We start from the raw sequence: 26,784 nt of genomic DNA on the forward strand, positions 1-26,784 counted from the left end.
AAAATACTAAAAATATTTTTTTTTTTAAAAATCATGGTGTCAAAGGTTTAGAAGACTTCAAAGGTTTTGGTGGTAAATGCTGTCAGATGGAAGGAGCTTATGATGTAGTACCTCTCCTGCCCTTCTCCATCATCTTCACCTCCTCCCACTCCCTCTGCACCCTGCATCCCCCCTTCCCGCCCCCCGTATAGAATTATTGATGTGGTACATTAACTGTTGGAGGCGCCTAATCTCAGAGCACATTGGGGAAAACTAGAAAGAAGCAGCACATGGGAGAGGCGGCGAGAGCACACACAAAAACATAGAAGACACATGAATAAGAAATCAGTCTGCTTTCCCTATAGAACATAACAACCGGTTTTATTACACAGTTCAAACTACTGTTTATCTATCTGTCAGACTATTACACTACACGTCTGCGTGCACTCTTGAGTTTTGCAAAGAAAAAGAATTTAATACATTTACAAACCCACTTCCCTTACACATAAACTTGAGCTGGGAGGAAATTCTGGGGGAGTTGTAGGTGCACCTGCGCAACGGTATAACAATATCAGGGACTGTTCGTTTGAATGAAAATGTGCAGCTCAACACAACTTCAAGTAGACTGTCCTCGGTATATTTACTAAATACAGGTATGTGTCGTCTAATTGGAAGGAGAGCAGATATACTGTCCTGCTGCATGGACTTATGTAAATTTCCTGCTTGCAAAGGCTTTTAACCTGGAGTTAGCATGTCTTTAAGCCTTGTGGGACTGAGAAAAGAGCAAGGTGTGTATCTACAAGAGACACAGGATGTAACACACACACAAATATAATTGCACACGTCTATTTAACATCTAGAAAACATGCTGAGGGCAAGAAAAGCTCAGAAGATTTCACATTCTTTAGCTGAATGCAGATAATAGATACACATTGTAAATGAAGGTTGACTGCATGCAGTGCATGTTTGACAGCGTTCATTAAACTTATTTTTCTTTTTTTTTCTATGCTTTTTGAAGTTTTTTCTGCCTTTACCCTCATCTTTTGCTTTAATCAACACCATCCATCCTCTTTTTTCTGTATTGCCTACCTATGTAAGTGTCCCTGAGTTGCCCAAAGCCACTGCAGCGCCTGTCCATCTGCAGTTTTTCCCTTGTGGCATCAACATATCGCTACCGTCGGAGAAAAACCTTGAGGCTCTAAGAAAAGTGTCAGCTTTCCAGTGATGAAGAAAAGCTTGCCTTGTGTTCAGACTGTGAATTTTAGACATGTAGAATGACCTAAACGGCTGAGTTTGGGCCCTTGGGGATATTACACTTGTGCAGCATGCAAAAGGCCTTGTCACTACTCAGGGAGAAATGGATAAATAAGATCACAAAAAAATAACACAAAAAAAGGCTGTTGCACAGAACAAAATAGATTTCCATCTGCAAGTGCTAAAGTTAGGCTTTGAATGATGTTGCTTTTTGGGTGCACAGACTATGCAGGCGTCTTCAAGCTCACTTGTTATTTAGGTACATGTATGTGCAAAAATAAACAAGGCTGGATGATTAATAAATAGACTCTCAGTTGGTCAGATTACTGTTCTCATAACTCAACAGCTGACACAGCTGAGCCAATCACAGTGAAGTGCAACAAAAATGATGGATGCACCACATCAGCACCACAGGAGACTGCCGTTCGTTTCCTGTTTCCAACCACCAGTTGGGACAGTTTTTATAAAAAATATAATTTTAACCCAAATCTTGGTCTTTAACCCTAACCCTCCCTAACCCTAACCATCTAACCCTAACCAAGTGATTTTTGTGACTAAACCTTGCCAGACCACAGCGTTGTCACATCATAAAATGTCATTGCTTATTAATAGTGATGTGTAATGGTTTTGGAAAGGACAGACAAATGATGTCGTCCCGCTGATTACTGCTGACTGAGGCGCAAGATTAAAAAACGTTCCTATGTGTCGTTCTGGAGTCACACGGTCAAACGATATATTGGTTGTTTAATTTGGAGAACTTGTTGGTTAATTAGTACAATGACGAGAGAAAGAATAATAGAAACAATAATAGTTTGTTACCAGTAATCACATAAATCCAACAGTATTTTCTTCTTAATTCTACAGTGATTCTCCTTTTTCATGGTCAAATCACATTGTAATTAATGTGTACTCCATGATAAAAAAAAAAGTGAGCAGTCCGGTCTGATGTGTGTAGAGGAGTGTGTGGTTATTCATTTACACATGATTTAATCAAGGTAAAAATGATGGAAGCAGATTTCTCAACATATCTGTAATGTTGCCTTCTGATGCTGCAGGCATCAGAAGGCAACTCATACAGTATAAAGCAGCTGTGGACAATAGAGACTGTAACAATCACTCATATTCATTTATAGATAAATGCAGACTGCTTCGCCGATGTTCCTGTTTTAACCACATTAAACTTGAATTTTTGATGTCAATTTGGACGTAAAGCCGTTTTTTAAGTCAGGAGAATATTGTCACACTGCTGCTTCGCTGCTCATGGGATTGCCACAAAAACAGAAGGTCGGTTTTACTTAAAGAGGCTTTTTTTTTTTTTTTTAGAAGGTCACCCCTTTTTCCATTTCTTGTTCATATTTTTTAGTGCTGTTCAGCCTCCCATCCCCGCCTCCTTCCTCTCTCTCTCACTGGAGTTAACGTGTTTACTGATGGTCTCTTAGTAGACCGTCCCCTCCTCCTACGTCAATCCCCCCTCTGGACACACACACACACACACTCAGCACGCTGACACTCATTCTTGGGTGCTACATTTCCATTTGCTTTTACAACACACACACATACACACACAGCTGCTTACTGGTTAAATGGGCCTTGAATGAACAAAAAAAACAGCACTGTCAAAGAGGCACTGAACAGGCAGGAACAGAGAAGGATACACGAACACGCACACACACACACACACACACACACAGCCTATTTGACTGACTGCCAATGTGCTTAATGAAAGAAGTGATGAGTTATTGACAGCTGCTGTGTATCTGAAGATGCTGAGGTGTCTATTGCTGTCTCCAATGTGCTGACACACACACCTACACACACACACACACACACACACACACACACAGGTGGCCCTTGAATTTAGATCTAATGTCCAATACAGCATTCCAAGCAAAATGGTTGTCTCCTTGTGTGTGTGTGTGTGTGTGTGTGTGTGTGTGTGGAGGGCTGCGAAGGGGGGGGGGGGGGGGGGGGGGTCATTGCTAATGAGTGAATATTGAGTACATCATCTTTGAGCACACTGGTCCATGAATGCTATTTATCTTGAAGTGAGCCTTTCAATGTGTGTGTGTGTGTGTGTGTGTGTGTGTGTATGGAGATACACACAGCCGCGTACATGCTTTGAAGCTTGAAAAATGCACAGTGTGTGTTTGCGCGTGCGTGTGTGTGTGTGTAAGTGTGTGTGTCAGCATCTCTATATGCTGTACAATGAGACATTTGAGTGGCAGTGGGTTTAAGGGTCCAATTAGGCTAATTACTGGATTTACAATAATGAGCATATGTACAAATGCAGGCCTGCCCACCCACACGCACGCCCACACACACACGCCCACACACACACACACAAAATTAACTAACATATCCACCCCTGTGATCCTCTACTTTCTTCCCTTTCCTCCTTCCACCTTCTCCTCCTCCTCCTCCTCCTCCTCCTCCTCCTCCTCCCTGTCCTCCTCCCCTCGTTTGGTGTGAAATTAAACATTAAAGCCCAGCAGCACATGAGTCAAGGTGCTTAATGATGTCGACTTCCTCAGAAATTTCTCTGGAGAAATAGATAAAGACAGAGAGACAGGTTGAGAGAGAGAGAGCAAATTCAGAGTGCGTTATAATATACAGAAGGTCTGCAAAGTGATTGAGACCCTGAGCAGAAGAATAACCAGCAGATGACTCAACTCGACTACTAGAGGATCTGGTGATGCTTATCTCACCATGCACAGGAACATTTTGTTCCGTGAGTTTAGAATCTCAAGAAGCACTTCCAGTAAGGCTACATACGGTACACATCCTACATCCTGTGTTGGGATTGGCAGTCCCAAATCTGAACCATGGTCTTAAAGTACAGTTACATTACACAGATATTTGCTCCCACTTCCATTCACTTCAACTGCAGCAAGGGCAACAGACAAATTCAAACATGTGTTTCCTGTTTCCATGTGATCTCCAGCCAGCCCCCAGCAGACTCTAACCTCAATAGAAACAGTTTTGCACTGAGTTTTGGAAATGAGAAGTCATCATTCCAGCCATGGCCAGATTCATTGGTGAGGGGGCCCCAAGGTAAAAAAAAAAAAAAAAAAAGTTTCCCCCCTTTCATTTATGCCCACAACACCATGAAATCAGGCAGTACTCCTGTGCAGGAACACAGTCTTTCAAACTCGACACTCTTACTTTGTAATTCAGGTGTTCTGTTAAAAATCTATACCTGCCTGGGTAGTGGGACCCAAGTGGACCCAAGCTAACATAAACTCGGTCTTGCTACTTTGGACCCAAGCTAACACTAACTTACCAGGAACACTGAGCACTGCACACTTGGGCTAACAATCGTTACTTCTGCTAAATTGTGCTAATCAACTTAGTGAAAGATTCAGTGTGAGTCCCAGCAGAGTCAGGGAGCAGGTGAGCCAGCTGTCAATCAGAGCTGTCAATCAATGCCCACACAGCAAGGCATCAAAGCTACTCAAAGTCTTGAAATCTTATTAATGGGAGCAATAATTTCCAAAATGACCACCAGCACGCTTATTAGAGAGCCTGAAATTATATTGGCCACTTTGATCACTGCTGGAAATACTACAAGAGAACTTCCACACTATTAGCAACAAATGGAACAGTAACCTTTATTCATTACATGTAACATGGCTGCTGTCATGTTTATTGTTATTTTAACACTGGTGTGATACATTATTAGTTTATAGCCTTTTAACCGATTGTAGTAACTTTATAAATGGTCATGAGTCATATTTTAGGGTTAGGGTTTGAATTTAGAGTTAGAAACAGGATTAGACCATTTCCATACATCTCAATTATAGTTTCAAAGGCAGCAGTGGTCTGTTTTTCTACAGAATATGTTGTTTGAATTTAATGATTTTTTACTTCTGGCAGTTTTGCTATTCCCTTGCAAATACAGCCAGGGATTAATGTACATTTTTGGTAATAATAATACATTCTAACTCAAATGTACTGTCATAGTAGTGATTACCATTTATTCCTTTAAAGCTCATACAGGGAGATGATTGGCAATTAACATAATATGACTCACTAGCTGCCCTTGTGATTAGAATTGAGGTATTTCAGTCTCAAAGTCTTTATTCATGTTTTTGTACCAGCACCTGTCCAATCTTATCGGAGCAGTGAAATTGAACTTGAAAGCGTTTCCTTTTGTCAGATTGATTTGACAACTCATATTGTATATGAAATTTTGTAATTCCAAACTTGGTTGTGATTCTGCCACCACTTTTTATAAAACACCCTTCATTTTATTAAATGAACTCAATTATCCTTTATAGTCATATTGAATACACCGCTGTTAATAGGTCTCAATTGGAAAGAAATGTGTCATGTGGGTGGGATGCCAAATTCACAAGCCTGATTTAAAGAATATGTTAAAAGTGAGTTTGAATATACAGAGTTAACAGACAGACAGCAGCAGAGAGACAGAAAGAGAGACATCAATTAATGCCAAGGCTGGTCCATTGCAGAGCACCTTTGGAGTGAATATGACTGCAGGGCTTTAAGTGATTTATGTAGTAGTGCAACAGCAAATTACATCTCATTACTTCTCATTGTGGCAATAAGCTCTTCTGTCATTCTTCTATATTTGTTAGTGCAGCACATAAATATTACAGATGAGACACTAGGTAGCAATTTGGGATTCAGCTAATGACTTCTCATCTGCTTGTGTGAGTAAACAGCAAACAGAGAGAGGAGGAAGGAGACTGGCGGCAGACATGGAAGAGATTACTACATTCAGAAATAAAATATACTCATATCTTAAAAGTCTAGAAATGAAAAATCCATATATGTATATATAATCAGTGATGTGTGACAAGATTCCACAGAGTGGGTGCTGAGCCTCCTCCAATGAAATTAATCAGTTCTCAAAAGGGTTTATTTATATGGCCATGGCACTAATGAAGGACATTTCTGACAGCATTACAGCTCATTCATGTGCACTCAAACTGAAGGTTTATATGATATGAGACAGTTTTACAGTATATGCATCATGAACATGAGACATACAGAACTCCACTCATGCTTCGGCATGTATTCAGAGATTAATTTCATTTAGAAGCATGACACTACATTGACATGTGGCATTACATAGATTTTTTTTTTTAAACCTAATGCAAGTTAATTTTTTCAAGTACGATCTATCATTTTGACTACCAATATAATTTAGGAGAAATGATTCCATAACTGCTTGCACATGAGCCAATGAGAATGTTTTTCTTGTTTGCTTCTGTCACAAGTCATGCTCTATGCACTTTTATGACCATGTCAGTATCATGCACGACAAAGTATACAATGAATCTCAACAGCCCAGTTATAAGTTATTAAAAAATGTCTTAACACTACAACACTGTAAGCCAATAGAAAGTGTGCATTCATAACTCATTGGGTCTTTTGTATTTTTATAAACACACTCCGTGTCTCATCACCAAGCCAAGGTGACCCCTTGCTTCTGTGTTGAGCATCCAACATACACACCATCTGGCCCAGCGTCACCTTGTCCGTTTTCCTTCCCATGCACACATACAAACACAGTCTGTTATGTCAACCTTAGCAGAAACAAATGGTCACTTCTACCTACGTATGAACACACACATACACACCTGTCAGCCTGTCTGTCTCTAAGCAAAATGCATCAAACTATGTTGAAGTGAGAATATACACACATTACTGTGGATTTTCAAGTGTATTTTTACTCAACTGTAATACTGCTAGCTTTGCAACAATGATGCCAATTGGCACATTTCACTGTCACCATGGCAAAAAATAATAACACTATTAGTTTGTATGTTCGCTATGCCAACAAGCCCTGTAGATAACTGGGTAGCAGTGGTCGTCTGTATGGGTACAGTGGACCTGGGCATGAGGCCAGCATTACAGCATGCAGCCTGCTCTTTCCCTCCATACCCAGTTTAACATCACTATAATTAAAGGGACTTGGCAGCCCCCTAACAGCACATTTCATAGTCCCCTGCATTAGGCTAGAGCTCGGTGGAGGGGGCTGGAGTTCCATGTAGCACAGGACACACATAGAATGTCACACTGATGTAGGAGAAGCCAGGCATCTTAACCAGTGGGCCTGTACTATGAAGCAAGTTCAGCATACCTAGGATATATCTTTTTGTTAGCTGGCTTCACTGAGCTAAACACTGGCTGTCCAGATAACCAGTACTATGAAGCCAGTTATCAACTAGCTCAGTTAACTCTGGGTTTTGTAGCTACAAGCGTGTTCATGTGAAAGAGGCGGGGTTGTTAATCATCTGAACTGTGAATGAAGTACTGCATCCAACATACAAAAAGTCATATTCAACAAAGTTCAATGTAAACGACAGTCTGTAATCATACAAGAGAATAACATGTAGAAACACCAGAAATAATTTCCACATATTAAAAGTAAGCTATATTTAAGCTGTATTTAAAATACATGTAGGTATTATTATATATGACTGAAGTATAGAGAGTATTTTTTGCTATTTAGTTGGATGATGAAGAAAAGATTCTGAATATGTCACATAAAAAACTGTTTCTGCTACTGAAGCAAAAAGAGGAAAAGTAGTTAATGACTGATGAGGTCTGTCTGACCCAAATGTTGCGTTTATAATCATGGGAGCCAATTAACAGTGTGGCTTATTTTTCTAATAAAAGATAATATTTTGTTTTTATTTCCAGTTATCATCACACAGTTGTCTCATGTTATTCTGAGCTGCAGTGATGGAATCAGAGAATAAAATCTTCCACACTGTCAGGTTCACTCCGATGAGGATGAAATAAACTTAAACAAGTAAAAAGCAGCCAAAATCATCATCATGTGTTCAGTGTCGTAAACAATCTCTCTGTTTGTTAGAAGCTCTGTTTTAAAACCAGAGTGGAAACAGAAAGTCTGGAACGATAAAATGTTTCCACTGACCTATAAAAATATATATATCGCTTTTTTTTTTTACTTCTCACTTTATTGTAAACTCAGGACTTTTGTCCATGTCGGGATCCTGTAGGAATGATGACTCCTTTCCCGGTGATCTGATTGGTCAGTGGTCGCTGTGTTGACAGGTTGTGATCTGAAGTTTCTCTGAAGTTAACCTGCTCCAGAGCAGAAAGTTATAGTAAGAAATGAGAATGATTTTACTTGCTATTCTAACCCACTCGTGAGCTGAGCAAAACTACTTTACTGATTGACAAGGTACAATTCTATGTTTCAGTGAAGTAGTCAGTGTATTTATTTCTCCCTGACTGCATCACCTCACATCAAGGTCATGTTTTGTTGCTGCATGCTTTTAGACTTTCTAATCTAGAGGAACTATGCAGACTGTCTACCCAATCAACTTGGTCCAGTAAGTGTGTCATGGCGAGAACATTGGTAGCTGTTTCAGCTCTGTGTATTCAGTATTAAATGCACCTCAGTGCTTCTGAGATGATGCAAAACTTGCTTCTACATCCACTCGACAAACCCAGCATGCTAAATCATTAGCATGCACAGTAGCCAGCTAAATAATTAACAGTTACAGAGGAGAATGTTCAACAAAATCTCTGCTGGCCCCTGAAGATATCAAAAGACCCTGAATCCACTGAAGTGCGGAAAACATAATTCTGCTTTTGCATGGAATTATACTGTTACTTAAGACGGGTCCTTTTTTGATTTCTTTTAGTTTTTAATTATTTGGTGCTGAATCATCACTGCTTTCAAACCAATGGCCTTCAAGTAAAGTGTCAACCTTGGATTTTCTGCAGATTGTGTTTTAGCTGGTGCTGTTTTGTTTGTTTGTTTGGTTGGTTGGTTGGTTTCCTTTGGTTTTCCTCAAATTATTAATGACATGTTCCTATCTGAGAACATGAAACACATCACTTTCCTTTGACAATACTGACAATTGTGTCATTGGGTGAGGGCATTTTAAAATAAAAATGTAAATAATCAAATATAATTGATCTCCAATCTACCTGTTACTTTGAAGATAATAATTATGAATACTGTATTCAATTATTTTATAATGTTTTAGTAAATATACTGCACATATTTTGCATTCTTTACTTTTTATTTCATCATTCATTGCATAAAAGCAACATAAAACTTGATTCATCCCTGTAAGGGCAATTGTACGCCACCAACCAGATCAACAATTACACACATGGTTGATGCGAAAGAAAGAAAAAATAATATTAATCGCAAAGCTAAAAACAATAAAAGGCCATAAGCATAAAAAAAACGTGTAATTGCCAAAAAACTATATTAATTAATAACTATAAATACCTAAACAACAATCCAAAAGGATACAATATAAAAAGATAGTAATGATGCAGCACAAGCATAAAAAGCATTGAAGAAAACACTCCTATGAGGAGCTGAGAAGTGGGACGGTAGAAGGGATGAAGGAAGGAAGTAACGAGTAGTTTTACAGGCAGGCGGAGTGTAGTAGTAGACTGTTTCTGTCTCTCAATGTCAGACTTTAAAACCAGCAAATAAAAGGAAAAGGTTAAGAGACTAAGAGATTGATAAAATGACTAAGAATAACAGAAGTGACTGAAAAAAAAAAGAGTAGTTTTCAGAGAAGGTGCACTCTTTGCTGGCCACACTTAATCAATTCTCTGTTTACATCCCATTTACAGTAAGCTGGTTGTCAAAAACTGTAATCAAGTACTTGTAAGAGCTGACAGTTTCATCATGTATAATGCTCCCTGTAATGTTATTTTTGCTGTGTCTAAAGTCAATCATTTGAACAAACCCTCTTACAAATGAACAACTGAAAATTCATTAGCAGTAAAAACCTAAAAATACCATTATGGTGGCTAATGTTGGCTAACTAGCCATCTAGCATAGGACCATTGATAGATATTGCTGTGTATCTGACATCACCAGGTCATCATCACTCCTCTTTACTTGTGCTACTGTGTACACATTATGCTGATGATGTAAGGAGCGTTCAATGCACAGTTACATAATAATGATTGAGCAAAAAGTATATAGTCTTGCTCTAATATCAGCTGCTTTAGAATTCCATAGACAACCAGGAACACAGAAATACTATTGTACCATACTAGAGTATCAAGAATGTTTATTTATAGTGTATTAATTTATATGCATTAACAATTTACCTTTCTGATTTACTCATTTTCCAACTCAAAGTGTGTATTTTTGCTATTACAATACATTGCTGAACCAGACTGCATCAGAACAGATTTCACTCACCATAGAAAAATTCTAATGATCAAAACAAGAATGTGCTACAAGGAGAAACAATGTTATATTTCTTACCATAACTTTCTTCTTTCATTGCCTCTCTCCTGCTGTTTGTGTGCAGAGGCTAACATTATTGCCTAGTTAGTTTACAGCTGCCTCTCCATCATCATCAAGGCAAATGGCTTGGTGCATTACATAGTTGTATGGCCGTTTTGGAAAGGGGTCCCCATAAATAATGACTAGGAGTGAAATGGAAACTATGGGAAAAGCTGTTACTTTTTTCGCCATGCAGTGTCTGTCTGCCGTTGTTCACAATGTGCTGCGTCTGAAATATGCATGAGGCAAAATGTGTCCCTGCTATAGCTGCCACGACAGCGTGCTAAAGCAAAGCAAGAGGGGGAGGGGAGGGGGAGATTGATTTTTTTTTTTTGTGTGTGTGAGATGAATCTTAGAAATGGGGCAACGTTATGACATTTGTATCACTGCCTCTTTGTGCAGTAGCTGTTGCTGTAATTTGTGGAACTACAATGGCTGGTGTTGGCAGTGTGCCGAAGGTTCAAATGTCCTTCGTTTAATATTCAGGGAAGGAAAAAATAAAATAAGCTGCTTATTTATTTATTGTAATGCAAGTGTCATGAATATGTATGAAGAGCTATCAATGCTGTCACAAAAGATGTCTCCTGCTCGCGGTTTATGTGCGGTGGAGGTTTTCGAATTTCCACATCACACTACTTGTACATACATGTGTTAAACTGACATTCAAGGTGAGCACAAAGAAACTTTCCTCCTTTCAGCAGATGGATGTGAAACTCTGCACGTACATCATTCTGCACGATGAAGCTCAAACATCCAAGTGAAGTAATAGTGGAGTAGTGGTGGTAGTAGTAGTGGAGCACCTCGCTTTCTAAAGACAGGGTCCTAGACAGGATGTCATTCTGAACACCAGTTTCTTTTTAATGTATACAACACATTCAGCACTTACCTAGAGCAACGTATAGAGCAATACTATGACGTTCTTCAAGGATCTCAACTGATGATGGGCTTGACGGAGCAAAGATGAAACAGGGACAAACTTAAGAAGCAACTAATATCAGGTATAAATTTCATACTCTTCTTGTTGCATCATTTTACTGTATAGAGAAGGGTCCAACTGATGTTTGCTAGTCTTCAGTATCAACTGTTAATTTAACCAACACTGTTTTGGTCTTGGTTCTGCTTGCTGTGCATCCACAAGTCCAAACTGGAGGATAAGACTAAACCCTTTTAAAAAAAAATTGTGAGTGTTCTTTGTCAGTAGTAGGCTGGATATATGAGAGCCCACACAAGACTGCTATCAACCTTCACAATATCAAATACATAGGCGCATGAATCACTTCTCTGGCAAATATCTGCTTCTGCTCTGTGTTCCTATGAGAAGAGAGAGACTCTGCCAATTCACAATCTCTATTATAAACCAGAGAATGCTTCAGTCTACATGGGATTTAAGTTGGGGGTTTTTTTCCTCTTTTTCTAAATTGCTTTCTTTGCTTTACTTAATCATTTGGTTTACTCTAATCAGTGTTTGGAAAGCAGTTCGTTGTGATAAAATTGTCATTATTCAGTACTTCACACTCAGTTTAATTCTTGGAAGCACATAACATATGTGAAGCTTTATTTAGACAGTAAAACTGAAGACTGGAACCCAGAATCAATTATCTACAGTATGCACACTCAATTAAAAATGAATAAATGTCACATTTAAATACATTATCATTAAGGGCGTTTTCACAGAAAACTAGTGCAATGTTGATCAACTCTTCAGTAAATGTCTAATCTCATTTGTAGTGCGTTCATATCTGATTAAGACGCATTAAGTCTTAAGTCTCACCGCCGCACCTCTCTGACTCTACCTCACCTTGCTGTTTAATGAGTCCTGGTCTCCATCTCTTCTCTCTGTTCATGTCCCTTTCTATCAGTCTGCCTCATGTCATATTCATAACAACCACAGATAGAAACTGTGTGTGATTTTAAAAAATGAATTCCAGCCAAAACGCAGCTGTTTAAAAGCTCATCCAGCTGAAAACTCTTCGCCCTGACAAACAGCAACTTCAGGTGTGTGTCATCCCCAACCTGGCAGTTAATTACTGCTGCAGAGAGGCTGTAAATATAGAGTATGCTTTCAAACATCTACTGTTGCAAAAAAAAAGGTGCATATGGACACACACACACACACAGGCCTATATTAGTGAGAAAACTGACAATGCAGAGTTTTGTCAGTTACATAATGATTTGTTTTTGTATATTTCCTTTGAAAACTATCAAGCAACATTTTCTGACATAAGGAGTGATGATGTAAGACAGCATACAGATTTTTATGTGTGACGAATCCGATATTGATATTAAATGCTGGGCCAATATCAGGTCTTCAAAATAGATTCCTTATATCTCATTAAATAAACATATGATCTGATGTTCCCAAGCATCCATACATTTACCTGGAATTTTCCACCAAAGCACAGACATGATTCATTTTGAACCTAATATATTTTCATAAGGAAATTCATACATCTTATTTGTATTGCACTAACTGATATTTAAAGTTTGCAGTATCACTTAGTTTTAGCCATGAAGAAGAGACTGTGCATCTTTATTACCAACCCTGATTCCTAAAGATGACTTTTACATACCACTAAAATACATTTTTAAAGAAACATAATGCTGCATGAATTATGTTTTTATCAACATACGAAGGAGGAGTTTTTAATAAACATTATCTGCATTCACTTTCACAGATGAGCACATTCACTGACTTTTCAGTTTACAATATCTGTTTGTGTCATTTTTATGATTATGTTTAGGCAATTCAGTTACAGTATTTTTCTTTTTTTTTGTATTATTGTAGGCATTTTTGCCTTTATTCAAGTTGAAAGTGCAGAGAGACAGGAAACACATGTAGAGAAGGTACCACATTGTTCCTGTAGCCTAAAGCTAGCCACACATGGGATCCTCCGCTCTACACCATCCACCTTCATGACCTCTCTGTGACTTTGGTGCAGTACACATCACTTCCTGGACTCAAAAAAAGAAAAACACTTTGCAAGAGAGCATAATTCATAATTCCTCCAAAACTTATTTTTATTTTCTTTTCTTTCTTCCTTGACTTCCTCCTCCTCTCTTCCTGTGTCTAATTATAGTTGAGAATCAGTGGGAGGTTCAGTGGGGGCCGGGCTGAAAATGACAAGTCCATCACCTGCCCAGCAGCCAGCACAGATATTCAGCCAAGCTTTGACATAAAAGTCTGTCAGACAGGACAGAACTTTAAACTCTCCTGACACATAACCAAATCCCTGCATGCATGCAGACAGACACTGACACACACACACAAGCACAACACACACTAACATAAGAAGGAACACCAGTGCGGAGAAGTTAAGTTGTGAGTGGAGGTGACAGAGCCCCTCAAGGGAGACCCAAACACAAGCAGGGCCATGCCTGTTCCTGCCTTCTATTTCCTCCACTCTGTTTGTGTGCCTGCGTGTGTGTGCATGTGTGTGCATGTGTGTGTGCCTATGTGTGTCTGTGCCTCCCGCTGGATCCTCCTTCAACAACTACAAAATTGGGACAAAGCCGGAGGAATAAGAGGAAAAAAAAAAAAAAAAGATACGAGCGAGAGAAAAGGACAGAAAGAGAAAGTGAGATGTGGGAGGGTGAATAGGTCAGGACAGATAGAGAGACGGAGACAGATGCGAGGGAAAAGGCCAACCTGTGCAGAGGGAGATCAAGGCGGATTGAATGAAAGAGACACAGGGAGAAGAAAAGAGAGACGAGAGAGACGAGAGGGGAGAGAGAGGGGGAGAGTCGTGAAGGAAAAACAGTGAAAAATTCACCTCCCGTGAAGTTGTCTGCATCTCCACGAAATTCACATCTACGATAAAGCTTCTATTCTAAATCCCTCTAGAGCGGAAACGCCGTACAAGAAATATCAGAATAATGCAACATGTTGAAATATTTCCCAAACTATTTGAGATATTAAACAGCATGTACACGCACTGGGAAATGGCCTAGTTTGCAGTTTAAATGTCCTAGTTTGGGGTTTTAAAAGCCCAATGCTTAATTCAACACAAAGTAAACATAAATGGAGTCCCAACCCACCACAGAGACACCTTACAGAGAGACTTTTTATTTTTTTTTGTTGTTGTTCTGCTCGCACAAGTTCTGACAGCGTCGAAGGGTGAACAGTTTATTCCGTGAAGCACGCGAGCAGTTTGCTGTAAGACCCGGTGTTCAGAGCCGGCTGCTGGCATACGCAGTAGAGACAAATACTACACAGCAGAGCACAGTTTACATAGTTCATTTTGTTATACTGTAAAGCTTATTGGGAATAATACACACATTCTAATGATATTGGCCTGCTTTTCAACACACTGATGAGCTGCTCCAGTTTGATCACTTTTTTTTTTTTTTTTACTATAAGAGAATCTCCACTTTTTCTGATCTTTCCAAGGCTAGAGCCCACACTGCCAGTGCAAATGGATAGAAGGTGTTTATAGATACATAGCTGGAGGCCTGTTTTCAGAAAGCAGGCCATTTTTAGCAAGACTGAAATTTGTCACTAGCTACTAAGGCGTCATATATGAGGTACATTTAAGACACTGAAGTGACAACTAAATCTAAAAAAAAAAAAAAAAGCAAAGAACAACCGCACTACAAGCTGTTTAACTGACTAGAATAAAACAACAACTGTGATGTCCTGACGCTGCTCTGTCCTGATATTGTCAGTTTGTGATGCTTCATATATCTGAAGTGTTTTAATTTGTGTTATATGAACTCGCTTTCACCCTCTCACATGTACTTCTACATCAGCTTGTGTTTTCCTGTTACCCATAATGCCTTTTGACAACCTGCAGAGTTGAGGCATGACCATGCCTGCAGTCAGCTGTGAGTTTAGGCGGAGACTGTGATAATAAAAATCTCAGAACAAGAAAGAAGGAGAGAAAAATGGTGAAACAAATCAACCTTAGATCAGGCGAGTATGCACCTGTATGGTATTATAGCACTCTGATAGTGGATACTTACAATAATAAAAAATAAGTTTTAAAAAATACATATTTTATATATATATATGTATCATGGACATATATTTATATATCAGTGGAGGCTGGTGACTCAAAAAATTGGGGAGGACAGGAGGAAAACCAACATGGAATCTTACAACAAACCGCATCATTGCCCCCCACCCGATGAAACTGGAGGGGTGGGGGGCAATTTTATATGCCAATAAAACTATTTGCTTTCAACAACAAAAAGCCCTGAGTGGTGAAAAGGCTGCTTCTTTAAAGACATTTATACATTTTGTTTCTAAACAAAGAAGTGCTCATTTTAGCCGTGGAGTGGTTCAGATGTGTTATTTTACCAATAAAGTGAAATTCAAATTTATAGTACTATTCTATTGTGACAACAGATTTATGTTCTCATCAAAAACAGACAACATATCACATGATTTACACGTGTTTCCTGTGTATTTTCTTAGTATACAGAAATATATAAAGTATCGCAAAGTTTATCATGTGATACAGGTTCAGATCAGTGCTGAATACTAGAAAGACTGAACATTAAAAACATTCACAGATCTAAAAGTATTAATGCATGTATCAAATACATGACTTACACACTCTTATCTATATGCACCACATACAAAATATAGTCCACAAAGCTGACATGTTAACACTTGTTATTCTAGTTATGTTAAGCTTATTACTCAATATAGACTCACCTTTTAAAAAAAAAAAAAAAAACAGAAGAAAATGTCACAACAAGCAGCCAGACCTCCTGCACACTCATTCACTAATCACACAACATCAACAGGTGACTGAACAACAACTCGATTAAAAACGGGATCAATTCCACATGAATGAGTGAGTCCAGACAGCTCACTGTAACTCCAACAAGCAAACTACCTACAACACATTATATGATCTCTGCTGCATTCTTATTAAGGAGATAAATTCACACAACAGCCACAGAGACATTTAACCATCAGAGATGAAATTAGTGACCAAAGAGACAGAGAGAGAGAAGCTGTATCTGACTCACGTTATCTGATGTCTTCTATCTTTCTATCATGGAGATGAAGTATTGATGAAGTATAACGTCCATTTTTGGCTGTTGCTCATCTTGTTTGTTAGTTAGCAGAACTTTGTGGCTGCTGGTTAACCAGTCTGATATCATTAGCAACAATAACAAACAAGCTAACTCTCCTGGTTGTTTCTTCGGTTGCTTCTCTCTCCAGCTGCTCCCTGGTAGCGTCCCGCTGCGGCTGCGTTGCCCAGTCCAGATCTATTCTCCTGTTAGCTTAACAACAGTCCTTAACAGTCCTTCAGGGCTGCTAAAACAAGCTAACTGCTGCGTTGGCTAACGGAAGCAGCTATCTACTGCTCCACAAGACTGTATATAAATATGGACAACGCGTCGCCTCTTCCTACCGCTACGCAAAAGTGAAGCCCTTTCCGGGAGCTGCCATCTTGTTTGTGTGACGTCATTTGGAGCCAGAGTATGCGCAGTAGAGTCGGGCGGTGGGATGACGGCTCGTGGAACACGCCCCCTCAGCCGTCCCACTGCCTGACAGAGGTTCGAGAGCGGCTGTCACCGCTGTCAATCATGACGTCAGACCCCCTTTCTATATCGTCAAATAACTAATTACAAACGAACTTACAAGAAAAATGAGCACTTGAACAAACATCAGCATGATAAGAACTACCTGAAAAGACAGAAACCATCTTTGAGAAAAATTTATTTGACATGTACTTTGACATGTACTTTCATGTCCCATCCACTAACATGGAGGGGGAGGGACTTATGATCTATACTGCAGTCAGCCACCAATCGAGATGTTTTGCCTTCACTTTTGGGGAGCTGTCATGATGTCCATCTTTATATACAGTCTATGGTCTGATATGGTCTGGTCATTTGCTGCCATCTTTTGTTGCTTGACAGTTTTTGATTCCACACATTTTAGTCATAAAATATTGAGGTTGGATTGCTGTAAATATTCTCCTATCCTGAGAATTTATATTGAGCTAGCGATAGTTTCCTTGCCAAAGACACTGGACTCCAATTCTGAGGCAATTTTTGCAGGAAGATGATAAAACCTTTTTTTGTTTGTTGTTGTTTTGTTTTGTTTTTTCTTTTGCTGTCCTTCAAATAATTTTTTAAAGAACATAAATGATCGGTGTAAATTTTACAGTGCAGGTCAATATCAATACTGTATTGTTAATAAGCTACAGTTATTAGTTTACTGTGAACTACATGCTTCTGAAATTCATGTATAAAAGCATTTCTAAATATGTAAATTCATTTTATCGCTTCTTACCAGCTTGCTGATTGAGAATTTGGACACAGGTTTTACTTTTGAACAGAAAAAAAATGTTAGTGTTCAGAAATCTAAACTTATATCTTTATAGAACAAGCTCTAAGCAACATAGCAATATTTCATTTCATTTGTAATTTTTTTGTAAAATGTCATTACTTAGTTTTTGTCAACACCGTCAGACACTTAAAAGCAAGTTATTCATATTTATTTAGTCTAATATTGTTGTTAAATGTTGAATATTCACTTCTGTTAATTTTTTATAGTATTTCACATGTACTCCTTTAAAAATTCTTACATTATACAACTTTCATTTCATTTGTATTAATTTGTATCAAACTTCATTTGTATTAAATATATAAAATCACAATGTTGTACATCATAAAACACATTTTTTAAATTTTAAATAGACAATTACTGATTTACACTAATAAATCAAGTGTATTAGAGGAACAGATTGTAACCATGCTAATGTAAAACAAAGAAAGTTCCATCTGATGGTGGTGACATTGGCCTAATTACAACAAACAATTCCAACAATGACACCACTCAAGTCAATATTTCATTTAACAATTTGGTACATCAAATAAAAATTTGCATTTTCATAGTATTGACACTGTTATTTCTTTCCATCGGATGGTTTTGATGCTGTGACATAGAATGGACAGAGACCACAGAAGGATGAATAACTGAATTTTACAGTTGGTCCCTTTTTGACAAACTCCCCTGTGGAGGTTGAATATTGTGCCAGTCAGAATCATTTCTGATGCTTGATTTTCTTTCGTGCTATCTTGTCATATGTCAGTCGTCATTCATGCAGCATCATGGTAGAAATCCTGAACCATCTGGGTTATTGTTTGAATGGGTTTTTATGTGAGCCCAAACTCCTTTGTCTGCTGTACTAGGGGATATTTCTTTAGAGTAAAGTTGAATTTTGAGCAGACTTGCGGGGCAACTGTTAATTATTTTTGTTTGAATTAAATTCTTGAATGAGAGTGTTGTGGGAAAGCAGGATTTTCTTGATGGAGGGGTTTTTGAGTTTGCTTCCCTCTAGCATCTGCTCTGTTTCATTTCTTGGTGATTTTTGTGTGATTTTATTTCTAGTTTGCTCTTGTTGCCAACACACTCAGTTTATTCCTATCATGCATTGTTTCTTGAGGTTTATTTTTCAAAGCTTATATCTCTCTTGAGTATCTTGCTCTTGTTTTCTTTCTTTACCTTTCCCCCTGCTATTGACTGCCTACTGTGAGCTGGATCCTGTATGTCTGATCTAATGGACTATCTGGGGATGTTTCTGGATGTTCTGGGCCCTTTCTCCTACTCTCTCTTGACTTGTGCTATATATATATATTTCTAAGCCTCTCTTGTTACTCCTCTTTTCCCTTTTATTCAAATCACTGATTTGAATGAAATTTTAGCTTCCCGTCCTCTACTCTCTTCTTCCATCTTTGCTTTTCCTTTCTTAGGTATTCCTCCTTTTAACTCTGGATCACTGTACATTTTCTGTCTTTGCTTTTTTGGTTATTTCCTGTTTCTTCTACTTCACTCCTCCACTGATAGTTTTTGCCTAGCCATAACTTCCTAAGAATACATAAAAGGGAAAATTAGAATTTAATGGAATTACAATGAAATTGTGCAAAATTATTAAGAATTTAATAATGTTTAATTTAGTGAAATTTTGTAAAATGATTATAAAATGGTGCAACTAAATTCATTTATGGTTTTAGTCATTGGAGGTACGTATATTAAGAAACTATTGTAGGCTTGTGTGTGAAAGAAATAAAGGGGAAACAAAGTGTAAATGTAAATAAAAATAAAGAGGTTAATGAAACATAAACCATACTATATTTATTGTGATCATAAATTATATTCAAGTCTCCATTGAGGATGATTTAGAAGTTTTTGTCAACACCGTCAGGCTATGTGTCACCACCGTCACCGACAGAAAACCTGACGGTGTTGTCTGACGGTGGTGACAAAAACACACTTTTTTTTTAACTTTACATGCAAGAGTTGTATACAGTAAGGTTTTTTGAAAAAATAGCGGAGTGAGACCTCTGTCCTCCCTCCTGCTCTCTGTTGTAAGCACACAGAGCTGTTAGTGAGCAACTGCTCTCGTGTCTCCCCGGGTCTCTGTGCTTGTTCTCAACAGAATCTCTCCTGCTCTCTGCCTGCTCAGCCTGCTCTCGGTGTGTCTCTCTCCGGATGGCTGACGGGATGCTTCGGTTCGGGTTCTAAGCGGCGGTCGACTTCTGGCTCGTTCCCCGTCTGTGTGCGCTTCAGCCCAGCTGTACACAGAGGACTACACGCTGGCAGCAGCCCGAAGCCCACCGGCACTAACTCTTATGTAAAGGGGAAGATCTAAACTAAAAAGCTAACGTTAAAGATCAAGGTAAGCGCTCTACAGATATTGATCATCATCACCATATATCTCATCTTGTAAAATGTCCGATGTAACTGGTAACACCAGTGTTATCACGAGTTTATTAACTGGTGGAGACATTTCCTCACCGTAGCATCCCAATTTATGACATTGACCAAGCTGTAGCTTCCTCAGTCTTTTGTTTTGCATTTTGTATTTTAATGTGTAGCTCCAATACTGTCCTTACATAAAACATGGAGATCCAAAAAAGCCAAGACAGGTTTGAAGCAATGATTTTTCCTAATGCGCTTGTGTCTATGATCTCACAACATAATTGCTTCTTTTTTTCCTGTGTCAAATCAGACTTTGTTATTTCTTGACTTTTTTTGTTCAATTAGCTGCCATCTTTAAGAAGTAAGGTTCTGTATTTACTTCAATTTAAAAATGAATAGTGAATGCATTCTGCAGTGAGGGAAAGGACCAACCGCAGCGCTGATACCTCTGATCTCATTACAGAGACCACTATCCCTGCATGTGATAACTTAATGACCGTACTGCATCCCAGACACATCAGAAACACTACTTTTAACCACAGAAGACTTCTTTGAACCAGAAAGGTACAGGACAGTACAATAGTCCTTATGTGGACAAGAGATCAGTCCCACAGCAATTACACTCTGCCTCACTCCCTCTTACCGCTGCTCTGTTGTTTGGCTCTTTGTGTCCAGCTCTCACTTTGTTTTTATCCTTCTTACTCTAATCTAACTCTCTCTTTTCTCACTGCTCATCATCACTGTCCATCTCTGGCTCTCTTCCTGTCACCCCTTTCACATTATTTCTCTTTGATCAACATGAACTCTGCCATGATTAGTGTGCAGAGGGACACTGACAAAAGCTCTTAAGAATCTGGCTAGATGTTGGATAAAATGTCTCCTTTATAGAATCCCTCTGTGATAGATATCCCTTATTTAAAGGACCAGTATGTTGGATTTAGTGGCATCTAGCGGTGAGATTGCAGATTGCAACCAACTGAATACTCCTCCCCTTCACCCCTCCCTTTTAAGCATGTAGGAGAACCTATGGTGGGCACAAAACTCGTGGAAAACATGAAAGGCCCTCTCTAGAGTCTGTGTTTGGTTTGTCCATTCTGGGCTACTGTAGGAACATGGCGGCCTCTGTGGAAGAGGATCCGCTTCCTATGTAGTTATAAAGGGCTCATTCTAAGCTAACGAAAACACAATGATTCCTATTTTCAGGTGATTATACACCAATTAAAACATGCTTATGAATATTATATTCCATTTCCACCAAGTTCTGCTAGATGACACTAAATAATACACCCTAGACCTTTAAGACAAAAAAATATTAAACCATGATGCAAGTAGTCTACCACCAGTAAAACTATTCTAAATCATTGTCAATGGATCCTCAAGACCTTGGCATCATTGTAAGCATAAGTTCCTCAGCAAGTTAGACTTCAAGTTCCACATAGTCACTCATGGTGTGTCTGCACCTGCAGCTCAAGGACGTCAGTTTCCTTTTGGTCACACTGACTGAGAATATATTTCTTCCAATCCAACCCTGTCACCAACTGCATCACTGTGGCTGCACACATCCAGCCACAAAATTACCCGGTCACTCACCATGATCTGTCCGCTCACACCACTGCACACTGCACCACTGACTACACTTTGTGCCGCTGTCTCATTTATAATGAGTGACATCCTTAAAGTGGCCACGGAAATAGGTTAGGCCACTGTAAAGGAAATGTCCAGAAAGCTGAAGAACTGACTGTAAATCTAATACTGTATGATAACCTATGAGATGCTGTAGAACTGATATCCTAACACATGCCTCTAGTAACTAATAGCTAACTAAAATAAGCAATACTGCTGCTGCTTTTTATCAAACATGTCTTTTAGGTAGCATCTTTCAAAAAAAGCAGCAGCTGCAAATGTATAAATACTTTATAATAAATAATCTAAATTATGTATTGCTTCAACTAACCTATTGTTCATAATGAGCTATGCTACAGTCATTCCAAAGCGTATGTCTCAGAGGATGTGTGCTCACCTCCGTCTCTGTATTGCCACCACATAACACCCTGACAAGCTGCACTTACTAAACCAGCTTAAATGTCAGTATTTATAAGGCTGCATTCAGACCAAAAACAATGCAGGAGGATGTGTTGGTTTGGTACCCGTGAGACAATTGACCCTGTGTTGTTTGGTCGGGGCTCTCTGGCACCCCCCTCTGCGTCAAAGCACTGTCCCCATTCAAATAAAGGAGAGGGCGGCATTTTTTTTTCATGCAGAGCCAATGTCGGCCTGGACACAGTCTAAGTCCAAAAACACTGGATAGACACAGTAGCTGTTATTGTTGAGGTTGACGGAAGTACAAAATGTTATTTTTAGCAGTTCAATTAATATGGGCCCTAGTGAGTGTGAAGGCCCATAGCATCATTCACATAATTTTCATAATCCTCAAGCCATTGGTAAGCCCTCGTAAGCATTTGCACCCATTGTGTGCACAAATTAGCCAGAATGAGTTTTAAATGTTCTCTTCTGACAGAGCAGTTTTTGGTAAAATTATCATTTGGTGCACTGAATCCCATAAATACCAATGACTGGTATCATCCACACTTAAATTTAAGGTACATACCGAAATATTCAAAGTGGCCTACATACATTAATTTAAGTTAATGTATGTACACTTTAATTACCTACATGGAAGACCAGACCAACTGCATCATGCTTTGCTTAATGAAGTGCATACTGAGAGTACTGCAGTAAAGCTGAGGGTGCCTCCCTGACATTTCACAAGAATATATTAAGTGGGTTGTAAACTGAAGCCAGAGAAACAAGCCAGAGCAAAGCAGCTGCTAATGCAACAAGGCCACAAATCCGCCATCTTGTTTTCCCTTTTTTTTGTGCAAGATACATTGTTTACTAGATCTAATCTCCCTTTTCTATAAATGACAAAAATCCACACAAACTGTCTGGGTCTTGATTTTATAATGAAGATTCTCCATGCTGTGTGACGAATATGTAAGCTTCCATAATCTCCCGCTGTAAATGCATTTCTGCTCTGTGTAACTGTGTGCAACGCGCTTGAGGAGAGAAGAGAAGAAAAAAGAGGAGAAGAAGAGCAGTGAGGTTAGAGTGTACATGTATCTGTGTAGTAAGAAGAGGAGGAATGTACACTAAGTGATAATGCAGGCTGCTGCCAAGACAATGACATTAACACCCAGACCTTATCAAGGACACTGTCAGCATCTGTGTCTCTCTCTCCCACACACACACACACACATACACACAAATGCGCACACATCCAGTGAGTGAGAGGCTGAGAGACAGAGAGAGAAAGACAGAGGGGAGGAGGAGGAGGGCATTATCTTGATGAAACAGTGCTTGATACAGTAACCCGTGCCAACCTGAACACAGCTCTGCTTTCTTTTAATGGAGATTACAGAGTCAAGGTCCAGCCTGAGCTCATCTTGTTTAACATCGCACAAAACTACATCACCGTGAGTGTGTGTGTGTGTGTATGTGTGTATGTGACAGTGTGCCTGATCTAATATGCTGCCATCTCCTCGCAAATCAGCCGTCATTACTGCACACCTTCTGACCCCTCGTCTGGCAGCCAATCGCATCTCTGTTCTCTCCCAATCTTGCTGACCAATGACAGCACACGTCAGTGAACCAGAGAGTGTGGTACCTCACCATCAACACGCCATCACAAGGTCTACAAATTAATTAAATGGCTGATTCAGGGTTCTGTGGTGGCAAGTATGTCATTGCTACTATCTGCAGGATATCTACTGTGAGGGGCTTTACAGAGTCTGATACATCTGTAAAGGTCTCAATTGTTCTGCTAGTTTCTGAATTGCATTAGGTATGTTCAGCCAGAGGAGGACTGGTTGTGACAGCTTGCTTTTCCTACTTTGGTTTTTAACATTGTCCTTAAATTCATTTCCACGTAGCATTTAAAAAGGTCCTGTCTCTTAAATTTAGCATTCTAAGAACCTGCAGGTGCCCTGAATCGAGACCTGAATAATTTGTAGACCTCACGATTGCTCTCCGCCATACCACATTTTTTTTTCTTCCTATTTTCAGGTTCTTCTTCTTTCTTTGGCATTGTTTAGGTTGATCATACATACCTCCTTGTCTACATATTTTCTTGCCCGGTTTCCTGGCACATTCCTTGGATATTCTTTTGACTGTAAAATGAATAGAAGACTAAAGAATAACATGGAGCCCCTGGACGCGCAATGCACACAGGAGCTGGCATGCACACACACTCTGATACACACACGCACAAAGCTGATTGACTGAAAAAGAAGTAGAGAGGAGGGAAAGGGAGAAATAAAGACAGACAGAAAGAATGAATCACACCAGCTCAATCAGCGCAGTATTCAGTCTGTCAGCTGGCCAGCCAGTCATTCAGCCAGTCAGCCAAATCAATCGGTGATGATCATGACAACGACTGTCTTGTTTAATGAACTGTAGCCATTGTGGCAGAGCACAATAGGCTATGATGAGCTACAGATATGAGGGAGGGGAAGGGAGTCTGCAGAGGAGGGCAAATAAGGCAATGAGGAGAAAGAAGGGATAAGAGGAGAAGGAGAAGAAGTCTGAGGAGTAGCAGGGAGGTATTCGGAAGGAGTAGAAGAAAAGGAAAATGGCAGGAAGAAGATGGAGGCAGCTATGGATTGGGGGGGAAAAGGGTAAATTGGCTTCAGTGGATGGCACACACACAAACACACGCACTCTTAGGTTTCACACAACCACTCACACACTCATGTACTATAAGCAGTGTCATGCACATTTAACATGCACAAGGTCATGCTTTCCTTCTACTGACGAACAGACAGGGACAGAAATGCACTCTCACATAGATAAAACACACCCTGACAACACTCTTCTTTCTACCAGTAGGTTGTGGGTTCAATTCCCTCCTCCCACCCCCCTGCTGTCCCCACAACCATCTTCCCCTGGACCCACAGGCTTACTCACCATCCTCAGTGGGGACGTAGATGTTAAGATAGAGGCAGTCCTCGCTCTGGTCCTGGACGTATGTGGACACCACATCAATGCTGTTGGTGAACCACACCGGCAGCATCACGTCCGGAAGGCGGCCCTCCACGATGCTCTGAGGGCAGACTGGGGCAAAATGTGTGGCATTGCGGATCTCCGGCCATGACAACGGTGGCTCGGGTGGCTGGAAGCGGCGTTCGCCAGTGGGTGGAGTAGCGTACGGGACACCCAGAAACTGCACGACGGGACCCAGGATCTCATTGTTGAGCTCCTTCTTGATGCCACGCAACTTGCCATTGGTGGTAGTGACCACCGGGTCATTCTCATCAAGTTTCTGAGCCGAGACGGCAGCCGGAGATGCTTGCAGCAGCAGGATACCCAGCCATATTAGAGAGGACACCCACCGGCCCGCACGCAAGGAACCTTCAAGCCCTACGTATCCCATCATTCTGCTGCCACTTTTGACAGTCTGAAGTAGCCGACACCCAGTCCTTGGATGGTGCCTCCACTGGGCCATAACTGCAACTCCTTGTTTCAACTTGTTCGCTGCGTCCTTTGTGGTTTTTTTTCTTTAACAAGTTAAAATTCCTTATGTTCTCTCACTTACGCCATGCAGATGCAAACACAAACACACATTCACACTAAAGTCACACTCACACACAGGTATATGGAAGCAGGTAACTCCGGGGCGGACGAGGGTAGAGGTTGCTAATGATCCTTTTTAAAATCCAGGCAGTGGAAACAATCCAGTGTAAATGTAGCAGCCATCAGTTTCCTGCAGCTCGGTGAAGGGAGATCTGAGAATTATTCCTCTGAATATGGAAAATATTCCTCACAAAGGTGCTGCCAACAACCACAGCAATGAAGTAGACAACAGTGATGACATCATGTTTAAGCGCCACTGCTCGGCAGGTAGACAAGCCAGTCAATGATACGGGTTTCCATCATTTTGGGGTTTGGATGAGCAGACCATGTATAGAGGCGGTAGCAGTAGTGGAGCAGTGGTTGTAGTGGTTATACTCTGAGAAGTTCGGTCCAGTCCAAGGTGTGTCCCCTGCAACACAAAAAAAGCAACAGTCAGCATTCAAATGGAAAAAAAGTAATATATTCTTAATGAAGTAATCTTTATTTTCACTTTTTTGCCTCTTACATGGTATTCAAACATCAACCACATGCAGAAGGGACATTTGATATACATTATACCCATATGCACATATCAATCATTTAGAGAGGAGCATAGCATCCATTTAAAGTACACGGCAGTAATATAACTTAACAAGCAAGGTGTCTATGGGTATCCATGGTGACAGATGTTTCCCTGTTAGTGTAGCACGTTTGTCCTACAGTTTAATTTTATATGCTACCCTTAATGTTGAGTGCCCTCCTGAGCTGTCAGAGTGGCACTCTGTGCTGGTGAGTGGGGATTGTTTTGGGAAAGAGCCATACACTTAGATGCATCCCGCCAGCACCAATGAGACTTGTGGTATGTGCCAGAGGCCTTCAGAATAAAAGTGGATATTATGACAGATTTTTAAATGCCAAAGCTCAGTGGCAGTTCAGAACGTAGTCTGGCCTTTATGTAATGAGGTAGAAAGTCAGGATGCACAGGTTGAGGTGGTGAATAGGTGGTGTGTAGCAA

The 26,784-nt window shown here is 39.9% G+C and overlaps 1 protein-coding gene across 2 annotated transcripts in view; it reads right to left on the minus strand.

Annotated features, from left to right (window-relative positions):
• The window catches only part of nlgn1 (neuroligin 1), a 354,066-nt gene that overhangs the window by 292,640 nt on the left and 34,642 nt on the right, over positions 1 to 26,784 (minus strand). Inside the window, exon 2 of one of the 2 annotated variants that reach the window (XM_044360565.1) lies at positions 25,125 to 26,199. In XM_044360565.1, the coding sequence (XP_044216500.1) occupies positions 25,125 to 25,662 (538 nt within the window). In that variant the 5' untranslated portion in view covers positions 25,663 to 26,199. Of the gene's footprint in view, positions 1 to 16,474; positions 16,625 to 25,124; positions 26,200 to 26,784 lie in introns of those variants that run through there. The other variant, XM_044360566.1, reaches the window with a different exon arrangement.

This window comes from Thunnus albacares, chromosome 9, assembly GCF_914725855.1.
Source record: "Thunnus albacares chromosome 9, fThuAlb1.1, whole genome shotgun sequence".
In the NCBI taxonomy this organism is placed as follows: Eukaryota; Metazoa; Chordata; class Actinopteri; order Scombriformes; family Scombridae; genus Thunnus; species Thunnus albacares.